General features: G+C 38.6%; 1 protein-coding gene and 1 pseudogene across 1 annotated transcript; one reads left to right on the top strand and one right to left on the bottom strand.

Annotated features, from left to right (window-relative positions):
* Positions 1-1,966: 1,966 nt before the first annotated feature.
* Positions 1,967-2,908, top strand: LOC142856999 (olfactory receptor 1N1-like). Its single transcript, XM_075984620.1, has one exon. The coding sequence runs from the start codon at positions 1,967-1,969 to the stop codon at positions 2,906-2,908; it is 942 nt and encodes a 313-aa protein (XP_075840735.1).
* A 10,307-nt stretch (positions 2,909-13,215) lies between these two features.
* On the bottom strand, positions 13,216-14,140 carry LOC142856997 (olfactory receptor 1J21-like; annotated as a pseudogene).
* Between the last annotated feature and the right edge of the window lie 1,047 nt (positions 14,141-15,187).

Below are 15,187 nucleotides of genomic sequence, written 5' to 3'. Positions count from 1 at the left end.
GCTGTTTGTTTTTTTTATCAATTATGATTATGACCCCTAATTCCAATTCACAAGGTCTGTCTAAAAGACTGAGGTTAAGAGAACATTTCCATTGCTTTTTGTTCACTGTGAACAGTGAACAGTGGAATTTAAATAGCTCAGGCTGGCACCACTACTTTGTTTTCTATTCTTGAGGCAACACTTACCTATTTTGATTGACACAGTAACAGAAGAAACTGTTATGGTAAGTAAAGTTTCTTAACCTTGGATGTGTGTGTGTGTGTGTGTGTGTGTGTGTGAGAGAGAGAGAGAGAGAGAGAGAGAGAGAGAGAGAGAGAGAGAGAGAGAGAGAGGGAGAGAGAGAGAAAGAGGGAGAGAGAGAGAAAGAGGGAGAGAAGGAGAGAGAGAGGTACAGAGGGAGAGAGAGGGAGAGAAGGAGAGAGAGAGGTACAGAGGGAGAGAGAGGGGGCTTCAACAAGTCTTAGGAAGCACATCATTGTTGTTTCAAAAATCTATATAGTTTTCTGAGCTCACAAATAATACAATAAGGATAAACTAGTTGAAATAAGAATAAAGAGAAAGGTACCAGTATAAAGAGTTTGAAGAGAATAACTAAAGAGAAGGCAAATGCTGAACTTTAGGTACATTAAAAAATTGGGAGATTGTTCATATACCAACATTTTATCCCATAAACTGAAGCACCTACATATAGTAGCAAGCTGTCACAGTTAATACAAGGCTCATTGTTCAATACTATAATGATTTACAATTTATTTTAAAAGACTCAATGGAAATGAATGGAAATCTCTGCTGAAAAAGATCTTCTAAACAATATATAGGTATATATATATATATATATATATATATATATATATATAATATACTTCATTACTCCATGTATTCTAGTGCATACTGACAAGTTTTTAGTCACCTTACATTTAAGCACAACCTCCTTATCTGTGACTCAAACACATGTGTCAACCTAAATAAATATATCTTAACATACTTGAACATCAGAACACTTGAAGATTTATTTTTCAAGGACAATTTTGCAGATGCATCATAGAAAATACTAGTTCAATAATTCTCAACAGAGGACAAAATTTTATATTTTTAACAAGTTTTTGATGTGCTTTTGATAAACTAGTCTATTGTCAAAGATTGTAAATCTTTGTGTCAGCTGACCTCTTTGGATCTACTCAGTTCTTGAACATCACCTTTGCTCTACTAAAGTCAAGGAGTAAGGGCATGACAGAAATGTTAACTAAGAATTCTGGGAGATCAATATAAATGAAGTGATAGAGAACTACTTTCTTTGTATTGATTAATGACTGAGTTCTGATGATATCTGCTTTTATGAGTGGTGGGTGCCTGTGGAAACCAATGAAACACTGACACCCCTGTGCAGGTAACAGTGCCAACCTCTGTGCCTTAGTTCACTTGATGATGAAGAAGTCTGTATAAGTGCTTAGCAGTGTCTGACACCTAACAAGTGACTAGGTAGCAAGTGTCCCCCAAAGGATGAAGGTGATGGCATGGGCAAAGCACATATGCAGGATTTTCTGTTGGAACAAGTGATGAATATATCCACCAGTATAAAAGGAAGTTCTCTCTCTCTGTGTCTCTCTGTCTCTGTCTGTCTCTCTGCATTGAAACATTTCCCCAAAGAACATAAAATTATCCTACCTCAGCATATTCATGAATACACCATATTGCAGTCATGGAAATGACAGGAGCTGTAAAATTAGGCTAAGGATTAATAATGATAGAGTATACCTGATGATAATGATGCGAATATAATATCAAATACAGAGGAGGGACTATGAGAGTCATCAAAAAGACATGAACATGAAAGATGTTGTGTCATGCTGCAAGTAAAGAGAGTGAACTTAAATACAAATGTGGGTATTAGAAGGCTCAGAAGCCAGCATCTACTGCATGAGAATCATGCTGACTATCTTTTCTGACCTCCAGGTTCTATAGGCTCATGGACAACCAATCCATCGTTTCAGAGTTTTATCTGCGAGGAATATCAGGGTTTCCAGAGCAACAGCTGTTACTCTATGGGATTTTCCTGTGTATGTATCTTGTCACCTTGACTGGGAATGTGCTCATCATCCTGGCCATTGGCTCTGACCCACACCTCCACACTCCTATGTACTTCTTTTTGGCCAACCTATCCTTTGCTGACATGGGTTTAATATCATCTACAGTGACCAAGATGTTGTTTAATGTTCAGACTCAGCGCCATACCATCTCCTATACTGGTTGTCTAACACAAATGTACTTATTCATGATGTTTGGTGATCTGGACAGCTTCTTCCTGGCTGTGATGGCCTATGACCGCTATGTGGCCATCTGTCGCCCTCTCCATTATTCCACAATCATGAATACCCGATTCTGTGCCCTGATGCTTGCCCTGTGCTGGGTCCTCACCAACGTAGTTGCTCTGACTCACACTCTCCTCATGGCTCAACTGTCTTTCTGTGTTGTTGGGGAAATAGCTCACTTTTTCTGTGACATTACCTCTGTTCTGAAGCTATCATGCTCTGACACTCATGTCAATGAGTTAGTGCTTTCTGGCTTTGGAGGCACAGTACTCATGGTCCCCTTTGTAAGTATTGTCATCTCTTATGTCCACATTGTGTTTGCTGTCCTTAGGGTTAAGACTTCAGGTGGGAGTTCAAAGGCCTTTTCTACCTGTAGTTCCCACCTCTGTGTTGTCTGTGTTTTCTATGGGACGCTCTTCAGTGTCTATCTGTTTCCTCCCTCTGTAGAGTCCACAGAGAAGGATGTTGCAGCTGCTGCAATGTATACAGTGGTGACTCCCATGTTGAACCCCTTTATCTATAGTTTAAGGAACAAGGACATGAAGGGGGCCTTGAAGAGGCTTGTCTGTCATAGGAGAATTTTTTCTTCTGAGATATAGCAAGAACAAAGTCTAATGAAAAGGCAGAACTGGAGTCAGATAAGTGACTTGCAGTTAGTCACAATCAACTGTTAGCCAAGAGGTTACTGCCCAATTTAGCCAATGTATTCATTCTTCTCATACATAAAATTAAGACAACGGATAATGTAGAGATTATTTCACAGTGCCAGTGTTTTTTATCAATTATTTTTTTTAATTTTTTATTGAGAAAAAAAAATTTCCGCTTCCTCCCAGCCTCCCATTTCCCACCCCCTCCTCCCACCCTTTTCCCCCTTCCCCACCAGTGGGTTTTTTTTGTTGTTGTTTGCTTTTGGTTTTTCACTGTTTGTTTTGCTAATTTGAGATAGTCTTTTCTATACTGTAGTTATAGTAGCCTGCAACTCATCACCCTCCCGCCACAGTCTTCTGAGTTTTGAGATGGTACAAGCATGCACCACCCAGTTTACTCTAGATTTTCTATTTAATGTGTTAGAGGATTAAGTAAAATGTACCATATAATGTATTTATTAATAATATATTCTTAAATAGTAAATAGTAGGTATTCAAAAATGGTGACTGCTGCTGTTGTTTCTCCTCATGACTCCCTTAACTCAGAAATAACACCTTACTCTGATATTTATTTATTCAGCAGGTATTCACAGAATATTTACCACATTCCTTGGTTTAAGATCTAGCTCTCACATAGAATCGAATAGGTGAAATTCCTTCCTTCCTGACATTTAAGCCTAGGTCAGTGGTTCTCAACCTCCCTAATACTGTGACCCTTTTATATAATTCCTCATGCGTGGTGACTACAAACCATAAAATTATTTCTTTTGCTACTTTATAAACTGTAATTTTGCTACTGTTATGAATCATAGTGTAAATATCTAATATGAATTTCCCAAAGGGGTGGCAACACAGAGATTAAGAACCACTCTCCTAGCCTATTGGCTCATAGGTATATCAAAAGAAATAAATACCCATCAGGTTTAGAGGAATTAGTGCAGGTTCAGAGTGAAGAAATAAATAATGTTAGTTACATTTTAGGAGAGACAGAATAGAGGAGGGATTGCCCCCAAAAAGAAATTCAATGTTTAGGCTTCTATGATGGTTGTTCAGGTTCCCATGATCTCTCAAGGGCTCATGGAGGAGGAACTTCTCCACTGCTAATCCAGACTACAGCTTTCTGGGACCACTGAGTGAGAGTCATGAAAGGCCCTTTCTGAGTTTGTAGATTTGTCTTTGTAACAAAAATGCATTCTAGCACTTAAAATCATTTGAGAAACAGAAAACATATTTAAAGGCATATGAATCTGGTATTTCTGTCTCCAGGTTTCTTAGGAATACTAATTTTATAAATATGAGCCATACAATTTTGACTCAAATTTAGTGTGGCTACTGTTCACTGTTTACCTATATGTCCCTTCTTACTGCTGTCTCTACTTTTAAACTGGTCTTTCTAAATAAAGACCTTTGTATTAACAAATATTAAATTGTTTAAGTTACATGTTTCTTCTCCATGGGGAGTCCAAAAACTTTACAGTTATCTACAGATTGGTTTCCCATATTTAAGGCACTTTTGAATAATCACCATTCTTCTGGGATTTAACATAACTCAGAGTACAAAAATCTAGCTGTTATTTAGCAAATGTCTCTCTACGCAGATTTAAGTGCATTTTCTTTTAACTCTAGGAGTCCACTGCAATCAGGAAATGGAAAAATCTTGCAATTTAAATAAAAGGATTTTTAAAGTGCTTTATTCTCTGGCTGGGGTTTAAAGTATTTGGAAAACTCTGAAGATTTAGATGTCCTATGGGAGATCAAGGCAACCCCCAGGGATTTGCTAGCCTATGGAGTTGATTTTGGTTTAATTTTCTATTCATTCCCTTAGAAAAGAAGATTTGGGATGGCTCTTTCTGGAATATTACATATTCATGTTGAAAATTCTCTGAAAGTATCATTAGTTTGCTCAACACTGACCAATCTTCATTTACATACTGGCTTCCTAAATGAGAAATGAAAAAACCCTCAAACATTAGTGCATACTCATTCTTATAGAGCTTGCTTTATACTGAGTCCAGTCCTGAGCTCTACTGGCATAAATCTGAATTATTGTTTCTTAGATGGAGTCCCAACGTGACTTAGGGTCCTGAAGAAGTTTACACTTCAGATTAGTATTCTCTTTCTCCAGGATGATTTCTGTTCTGCCCATAGAGGAGTTTATGTCTTAAGTCATGGGGGGCTCAAACTTACTTCCTACAAACCCAAAACCAAATAAGAGAGCAAAGAGTGTGTTGCCTTTGTCCTCCCCAGTATTACTGTGGCAGTGAGAAGTTCTGATGTGGGAGTGATTTCTTTTTAATCTGTTGCTTTCATTGGTTAAATAAAGAGACCGCCTTGGCCCTTTAATAGGACATAAAATTAGGTAGGCGGAGTAAACAGAACAGAATGCTGGGAGAAAGAATCTGAGTCAAGGAGTCGCCATGATTCTCCCACTTCAGACAGACGCAGGTTAAGATCTTCCCTGGTAAGCCAGCTCATTGGGCTACACAGATTATTAGAAATGGGTTAGATTAACATGTAAGAGCTAGCCAATAGGAAACTGAAACTAATGGGCCAGGTAGTGTTTAAAAGAATACAGTTTCCGTGTAATTATTTCGGGTAAAGCTAGACATGCAGGCGGCCGGGTGCCGGGGACGCAGCCCCGCTGCTCCTATTTCAACAAAATTCTATCAGTTCAGTGTAAGCAGAGGGCCATCAAGGGACACTGTTAGCTCAGCACATACAGAAGACCATTGAGGGACACTGATGGCCATCATTACTCATTGTTCTAGTACTTTAGATTCTACTTAGTCAAAATAACTTCCACTGGGTTTGAACTTCTAAATTTCTCTCTTGATAGTGTAGAAATATCCATCCTACCAATAATAACCTACAGATTCAATGCAGTGTTATAAAAGGTTTAAAGGGAATAATGAGAGAAGTCTTAAATGGGGCTGGGATAAGGTGGCAGTGTAGAGAAGTGGATACACTGAGGGATAATTTATTAAAAATGTTTTGAAAAAGTAATATGGAAACCTACTATTATGGAAACTTCTTAAAATATATGTATATACACATATAAAAGTCTTTTAAATGGAGTTACTCTACAATTAGGCAATAATGCCCTCCTAGATACCACACCACAGAGTTGCAAATAAAAATTCCACTGCCAGGAATGGGTTGCATCTTGGGAATTTTTCAGTAAGGTTTCTTTGACCCCCAAACATTGTAGGATATTACCAATGCTCTTGTTCACCCTCCAGAACTTGACAATAAGTTCTTAGTGCTAAAGATACCACATATTTGAAATCATGAAAAAATGAAGATGGTGTTCACTTGGAAGCTTCATTATAATTTATAATTTATAATACTGAAAGGTTCTACACATAGCACTAGAGGAAAAAATAATCATTTATCTTACATAACCTATGAACACTGTGAGATACAATAATGAATGAACCCAGCAAAACATATCCATTGGTTCAATAGTGGTAAGAATGTCATAGGAGTAACCAAATGCTTTCTGATTGGATTTAAGGCCTATCCCACAAATTGAAATTCATACCTGACACTCTTATGAGGGGCAAGAATCTAGGGGAAAGACCAACTTATTATTGATCTGCTAAATGGCAACAGTATTAATTGACTCCTAATGATTTAATGAGTTACTGTTATATCCATGAATTAATGACCCTCCAAATTTTTATCAGAGTAGCTTTTTTTTAGTGATGAGCTCTTAGACTGAGAGCTTTCCAATGTACAACAAAGTTAGAAACTGTGGAATTCTTAGCCATAAATGGGACATAAACATTACTCCTTCTTCCTCGAGGTGTCTGTGGAAGAGGGAGTGAAAAGATCCTAAGAGCCAGGGAAGATGTTTTGTACCATATGGTATTATCTAGTGTTAAAGGGACATTGATTTCACCTTTGGAATTCAATTGACTTTTATGTTGACTCTACATGGGAACCCTTTCCTGTTGGGAGGAGTGGATGATGGTGGACTGGGGTGGAGGCAAGAGGGAGCAGGAGGAGGGGTGAGAGGGAGAACTGTGGTTGGATTGCAAAATGAAATTTTAAAAAATAAAATAAAAACAAGTAAGCTTTTTTCTCATTATAAACAGTATCTTGAACACACAAATTCTTAGTCATAAGGTGTGTGTGTATATGTGTGTACAATTAATATTAACATCTCTAGATTTAAAGAAAATTACTCTGATAATTATACTATACTGTCACATTGGCCATGTTGTCTGTTACATTTTAAAAGGCAGCTCTGTCTTTTAAGTCAAAGTATAGAGGGGTATATCTAGTAATGAAGCATCCACAGCAAGTTCTGTATATTGGTGCACACCTTGAAGAGGGTGTGATGGTTCAGTTTTTTTAATTATAGCACTCAGGGAACAGTTCTGTATATGTCTAAGGCCATCCTGATTGGGTAGTGATTTCCTTGCCAGCAATGTCTTCATAGTGATATGCTCCAGCTGCAAAAATTCTACTCAACTGTCTCTCCTCAGTTGTTCTGATCTCACATCCCGTCCTTTCAACTAGAAAACAGAATGACAGGATGAGTGACACTTTCAAGGTGATTTTCTAGAATTATCCTATTAAAATTAAGACCTTTAATTATAAATTGATGAATTAATAATTTTAAACTAATAAAATTAAGCTTAAATTAGATATGTAACTTAAGCTTAGGTATTAATATAGTAGAAAAACTATAGTCTTCAAAATAGTGGTATTCAAATAATGGTGCCATATGCAATTTATGGAATGAACTAAGTAAATTTTTAGATTTTGTAAAATTTATCTACACTGTAGTAATGAACAACAATAGCCATTTTTTATTTATATGTGTTAGGAAAACAATAAATTGTAGTATTAAGAATATATTCTGGGCATGGTGGTGCACATTTTAATCCCAGCACTCAGAGGCAGAGACAGGTGGATCTCTGTGAGTTCCTGTCCAATCATGGCAACACAATGAGGCCCTTTTTCTAAACCAACTAACCAAAGACTATAATACACCTTTTACTGTCTAGTCTGATATTCTTATCAATTTTTCATTTTTTTGAGACAAGGTTTCTCCGTAGCTTTGGAGACAAATTTTCATTTTAACTGCAGAAAATAATTGTGTATTGTGAGAGAAGTGAGAAAAAGTACAACAGTATTCCAAAAGGCCATGACCACGTGTGTCATATAAATAAAATTGGTAGAAAGATGGGCTATTATGAGGGTGCTTGTGTCAGTTATGGACTCTCCATGGCTTTATTTGCTTGGCAATTCAGGAGTCTGGCAAAATTTTCTCCAGAGAAGTGTATAAATTGATCCTATACAATCAATACTTTCTTTAAGTTCTGAAAATAGCCAGGCATAGATGCATAATCCTGTGATCCCAGCACTTAGAAGGTCCAGGAAGGAGAACTATCCCAAGTTCAAGACCAGTCTAGGCTATATAATAAGAAACAAGCTTTCCAAGGTTATGCAGCAAAACCATGACTCTTAAAATATAAAATAAACAAAATTTCTTGTTAGGAAATAACATCTTCTTCATAATGGGTCATTGCACTTCCACACTACTCTACTCTTAGAAAAGATGCTACCTAGGGCAAACTGACATCAGGACCCAGCCGTCTTTGATAATGAGGAAATTGCAGTTCAGAGAGTTTTAGTCAATAGCGATGTACTAGTAAGAAATAAACATTGGTTAATATGTTTTCTTTATTACCGAACATAGAGATTTGAAGTAAAGCACAACGATATGCATTTCTGGTTCACTACACTTGCAAAAACTTAAGATTATTTGCAGGTGGAAATTTTGTCAGGACTACCACCTCCAAAATAAATTCATCGAGACTTATTATTAATTATAAATGCTAAGCCGATAGCTCAGGCTGATTATTAGTTAAGTCCTATGTTTTAAATTAACCCATATTCCTTATCTACCCTCTTCCACATGGCAGTACCTTTTTTCTTTTTTTGATTGATTTATTTATTTATTAAAGATTTCTGCCTCCTTCCCGCCACTGCCTCACATTTCCCTCCCCCTCCCCCGATCAAGTCCCCCTCCCTCGTCAGCCCGAAGAGCAATCAGGGTTCCCTGCCCTGTAGGAAGTCCAAGGACCACCCACCTCCATCCAGGTCTAGTAAGGTGAACATCCAAACTGCCTAGGCTCCCACAAAGCCAGTACATGCAGTAGGATCAAAACCCAATGCCATTGTTCTTGAGTTCTCAGTAGTCCTCATTGTCCGCTATGTTCAGTGAGTCCAGTTTTATCCTATGATTTTTCAGACCCAGGCCAGCTGGCCTTGATGAGTTCCTGATAGAACATCCCCATTGTCTCAGTGTGTGGGTCCTGAGTTCCTTGCTTGTGCTCTCTCTCCTCCTCCTGATTTGGACCTTGAGATTTCAGTCTGGTGCTCCAATGTGGAACTCTGTCTCTGTCTCCTTTCATTGCCTGATGAAGGTTAATATCCAGGAGGATGTCTATATGTTTTTCTTTGGGTTCACCTTCTTATTTAGCTTCTCTAGGATCACAAATTATAGGCTCAATGTTCTTTGTTTATGGCTAGAAACCAAATATGAGTGAGTACATCCCATGTTCCTCTATTTGGGTCTGGCTTACCTCACTCAGGATAGTGTTTTCTATTTCCGTCAATTTGCATGCAAAATTCAAGATGTCATTGTTTTTTACTGCTGAATAGTACTCTAATATGTATATATTCCACACTTTCTTCATCCATTCTTCCATTGAAGGACATCTAGGTTGTTTCCAGGTTCTGGCTATTACAAACAATGCTGCTATGAAAATGGTTGAGCATATACTTTTGTTGTATGACAGGGCATGTCTTGGGTATATTCCCAAGAGTGGTATTGCTGGGTCCAGGGGTAGGTTGATCCCGAATTTCCTGAGAAACTGAAACACTGATTTCCAGAGTGGTTGCACAAGATTGCATTCCCACCAGCAATGGATGAGTGTACCCCTTCCTCTACAGCCTCTCCAGCAAAGGCTATCATTGGTGTTTTTGATTTTAGCCATTCTGACAGGTGTAAGATAATATCTCAAAGTTGTTTTGATTTGCATTTCCCTGATTGCTAAGGAGGTTGAGCATGACCTTAAGTGTCTTTTAGCCATTTGAACTTCTTCTGTTGAGAATTCTCTGTTCAGTTCAGTGCCCCATTTTTTAATTGGGTTAATTAGCATTTTAAAGTCTAGTTTCTTGAGTTCTCTAATATATTTTGGAGATCAGAACTTTGTCTGTTGCGGGATTGGTGAAGATCTCCCAGTCAGTGGGTTGCCTTTTTGTCTTAGTGACAGTGTCCTTTGCTTTACAGAAGCTTCTCAGTCTCAGGAGGTCCCATTTATTCATTGATGCCCTTAATGTCTGTGCTGCTGGGGTTATACGTAGGAAGTGGTCTCCTGTGCCCATTTGTTGTATAGTACTTCCCACTTTCTCTTCTATCAGGTTCAGTGTGTTCGGACTGATATTGAGGTCTTTAATCCATTTGGACTTGAGTTTTGTGCATGGTGATAGATATGGATCTATTTTCATTCTTCTACAGATTGACATCCAGTTTTGCCAGCACAGTTTGTTGAAGATGCTCTCTTTCTTCCATTGTATACTTTTAGCTCCTTTATCGAAAATCAGGTGTTCATAGGTTTGTGGGTTAAAGTCAGGGTCTTCTATTCAATTCCATTGGTCGACTTCTCTGTTTTTATGCCAATACCAAGGTGTTTTCAATACTGTAGCTCTGTAATAGAGTTTGAAGTCAGGGATGGTAATGCCTCCAGACGATCCTTTATTGTATAAGATTGTTTTGGCTATCCTGGGATTTTTGTTTTTCCATATAAAGTTGATTATTGTCTTTTCCAGATCTGTGAAGAATTTTGATGGGACCTTGATGGGGATAGCATTGAATCTATAGATTGCTTTTGGTAGAATTGCCATTTTTACTATGTTGATTCTCCCAATCCAAGAGCAAGGGAAATCCTTCCATTTTCTGGTGTCCGGCAGTACCTTTTTTCAACATGGCACTTTCATCTTGCTTCTCCCTGCATCTGCTTGTGTCTTCTCAAACTCTGCTCCTATTCTTAGTATCCTCCTACTCTGGCTCACCCACCCAATCTCTTTTTGCTTGGCTATAGGTCCGTCAGTTGTTTATTAACCAATGAAAGTAATACATATTTGCAATGTACAAAGATTGTTCCACATAAATTATTGAATTGCCAAGTGCTGTGTAATGGGTAAAAAATATAAATGAGCATGCATTGAGAAGTTTAAATTAAAGTGTCAATATTTTCTCAGAAGTCATAGACTGTATTTAGAACAGTTTTAGATTTACTGAAAATGTTGGCTAAAGAATGTTCATATATACCTTTCTTCCCATTCCTGAACAGTATTGTAAGTTTTGTTAGCTTCTGAATACTCGTAAGTCTAGAGCTTGTTAAATGAATATTCTACTCAATGTGTTATTAAAAGTGTGGTCACCAGTTACAAATACAAACAGGATATTGTGGGGAAATATAACATCATCCATAAATGTAAATATATTACTGCATGTTCCACTGTGTTACTTTATTTCGAGGTTCCATTAATATTATTTATAAAGAATAAAGTAAAATTCTGGGTAAATGTGTAATTGGGAATTTTGAAAGCATTCTTAACTCAGGGTTTGATTTTATATACACAGTGGTTTGAATTCCATTTATACCACATGTTGCTAGCTTAGTAGAAAGGGACTAGTTAGAAACCTCTCAGCTTTAAGATCCTGTATTATAGAAGCTTCTAGAACTAGATAAAGTGATAGATATGGAAAAGTATGACATAGAATCTTCTGAAAGCAGTGTCTTTGAGGGCCTTTGTCTTGAATAGAGGTGATTTCTAAAGAACTGAAGACAAATGTTTTAACATTTTTGATTGAAAGAGGCAACTACATTATTGTGGTTGAGCATAGAAGCATGCTTCCATCACTGGATAATAAAATATAGCTAAACAAAATCATACTCAAGTCCTGCTTAAACTCCACCCAGGTTGTCGTGACTCCTGCATCTGGCCCAGCTTTGTTCGGCATATACACTTAGTGACTGAATCTGGCCACCAGGTAGAAGTCCTTTGATATGTCTCTACGCTTGCTACTCTCATGCCTTCTGTAACTTGATGGCACAATCAGGCTCTAATCAAGTTTTCACTAATTCTGTCTGGAACCTTACCTTGGCCTTTTTATCAACTCCTTTTGACAAGCCTAATCAGTTTTGAGGAACATCAGGTTGTGCATTTCCCTAATCCTTAGACTATAATGAAAGTCTATAGTAGGGCATTACCAGTATGTATGCAATAATGATTTGTAACGAATGGGAAATTGCAGCTGAGGAGAACAGAGCAATAAGGAAATGTTGGTCAATGAATCGTAGTCACAGAACAAATACATTCCTATGTTCTATTGCTAAATAGTGTGATAAAGACAGTGATAATATGGAAGAGTATTTTGAGTATTTTCACCTTAAAAGTGAAAGTTGTTTGAGGAACTGCACTTCTTCTGATTCGAGTACCCAAAATTGTATACAGTTAAAAAACATTAATTGGAATCCTGAAAATGGATACTGTTTTATGTGTTAATTGGAATGAAAAATAAAATTTGATAAGTAATAGAGGAATTAAAACTAGCACTAGAGAGATAAATGAGCAGTTAAAAGCACTGTCTGCTCTTTCAGAGACCAAGTTGAATTTCAAGTCCCCACATGGTGGCTCACAACCATCTGTAATTCCAATTCCAGAACACCCAATTTCTCTTCTGACCAGGCCTGTGTGTCATGTACTTATATACAGGCAGGCAAAGCACTCAAACACATAAAATAAAAATCTGAAAATACAAAGAAAAACTATGCTTCAATTTTCAAACTTATTATAAAAGTAAACAAAAAATAAAACAGTGATTCTCCCGAAGGACACTTTTTGCTAACACGAGATAGAAGTCTTTGATATAGGAGGCTATAAACTTTCTAAGAAAAAGAAGCAAATACCTGGATCATATTAGAATTTTAAATGTCCTTAAAACACAAATGCTAAGCAAAGGGAAAAGGCACAGATATGTTTAGAGAAACTTTCCCCAAGAATTTGAATACTTACAGCAATTATACAAGAAGAAAACTACCCTAGTTGAAAAATACAGGCTGCAAAAAGAAACCTCATCAAGAGACACCAACTGCAGGAATTCAGAAAAGGAAAGAAAATTGGGTGGAAGTGAGGGGCCCATGTCAACCAGTAGGAAAGGGCATGTCATCATTTTAGCACACTCTCTTGCTGAGAATACCTCTCAGTGCTCCTTTCTTATCCCGATTCCTCAGACTGTAGATAAATGGATTCAGCATGGGTGTGACCACAGTGTACATCACTGACACAATGATTTCTTTATCATCAGTGTTACTGAAGGAAGGGAAAAATATAACCCAATAATGGCTCCATAGAACAGAGAAACCACAGAGAGGTGAGAACCACACATGGACAAGGCTTTTCAGATTCCCTTGATAAGGATTTTTAGGATGGTGGCTCCAATGTGGCCATAAGAGACCAATCTGAACATAAATGACACAGTCACCACTCCCACAGTGGAGATAACCAAGTCATTGATTGTGGTGTATGAGCTAGAGAGCTTAAGCAGTGCAGAGAGGTCACAGATGAAGTGGGGCAGAGTTTTGTCCCCACAGAAAGAGAGGTGGGCAAGCAGGAGGGCGTGCACAAGGGCACTGACAAAGGACAAGACCCAGGGCACAACTACTAGCACGACACAGAGGCTCTGACTCATGATAGTGGTGTAGTGCACAGGGTGACAGATGGCCACATATCTGTCGTATGGCATGAAGGTGATGAAGCTGTCTAGATCTCCAAAAAATAGGAAAAAAATACACCTGAGATACATATCCAGGGTTTGAGATAGACTGACTGTGTGTCAGCATATTCATGAGCATCTTTGGAGCTGTGACTGATGAGAAAGAGATGTCTATGAAGGCCAAGTGGCTGAGGAAGAAGTACATGGGGGTGTTGAGGTGAGAGTCCAGCCTGATGATGAACAGGTTCCCCAGCACTGTGGTCAGGTACATGACCAGAAACAGGGCAGAGTAAGTACATGTCTTGGTCCTCTGGCTGGATGGAGAGTCCCAGGAGAATGAATTTGGATGTGATGCTCTGATTATTCCTTCTGATGCAGCTCATTTATTAAGAATAAAGCTGTTATGAACATAGTTGAACAAGTGTCCTTGTGGTATGATGGAGCATCCTTTGGGTATATGCCCAAGAATGGCGTTACTGTGTCTTTTTTTCTTTTTTTTCTTTATAAATACCACCATTCAAAATTCCCACTTCCTCCCCTCCTCCCATTTCTCTCCCACTCCCTGACTCAACCTCACCCCTCCCTTTCCAGTCCTAAGAGAGGGTAGGGTACCCTGCTCTGTGGAAAGTCCAAGGCCCTCCCAGCTCCATCCAGGCTTAGGAAGGTGTGCATCCAAACAGACTAGGACCCCAAAAAGCCAGTACATGCAGTAGAAATCAAATCCTAGTGTCATTACCATTGGCTTCTCAGTCAGTCCCCATTGTCAGCCACATTCAGAGAGTCCGATTTGATCACATGCTTGTTCAATCCCAGTCCAGCTGGCCTTGGTAAGCTCCCCTTAGATCAGTCACACCATCTCAGTGGGGGAACAAACTCCTCATGGTCCTGACTTCCTTGCTCATGTCCTCCCTCTTTCTGCTCTTCAACTGGACCTTGGGAGCTCAGTCCAGTGCTCCAATGTGGGTCTCTATTTCTATCTCCATCCATCGCCAGATGAAGGTTCTATGGTGATATGCAAGATATTCATCAGTATGGCTATGGGAGAAGACCATTTCAGGAACCCTCTCCTCTACTGCCCAAGGACCAAGCTGAGGACATCTCCTTTAACACCTGGGAACCCCTCAAGAGCCAAGTCTCTTGCCAACCCTAAAATGGCTCCCTTAGTTAAGATATTTTCTTCCCATATCCGCTCTTCCTTCATCTCAACCATCCCACTCCCCCAAGCTCTCCCCAATCCTACCCTTTTCCCTTCTCTCTCCCCCTCTTCCCTTACCTCCACCTTACACCCACCTCCATGCATCCAACTTTTTTGCCTGGCAATCTTGTCTGCTTCCAATTTCAAGGAGGATCTATATATATTTTTCTTTGGGTTCACCTTCTCTAGGATCACGAACTATAGGCTCAATGTCCTTTGTTTATGGCTAGAATTC

The sequence above is a fragment of the Microtus pennsylvanicus genome, chromosome 9 (genome assembly GCF_037038515.1).
Source record: "Microtus pennsylvanicus isolate mMicPen1 chromosome 9, mMicPen1.hap1, whole genome shotgun sequence".
Classification (NCBI taxonomy): domain Eukaryota; kingdom Metazoa; phylum Chordata; class Mammalia; order Rodentia; family Cricetidae; genus Microtus; species Microtus pennsylvanicus.
The sequence above is the reverse complement of the archived record's forward strand: the minus strand, read 5'-3'. Positions and strand labels throughout refer to the sequence as shown.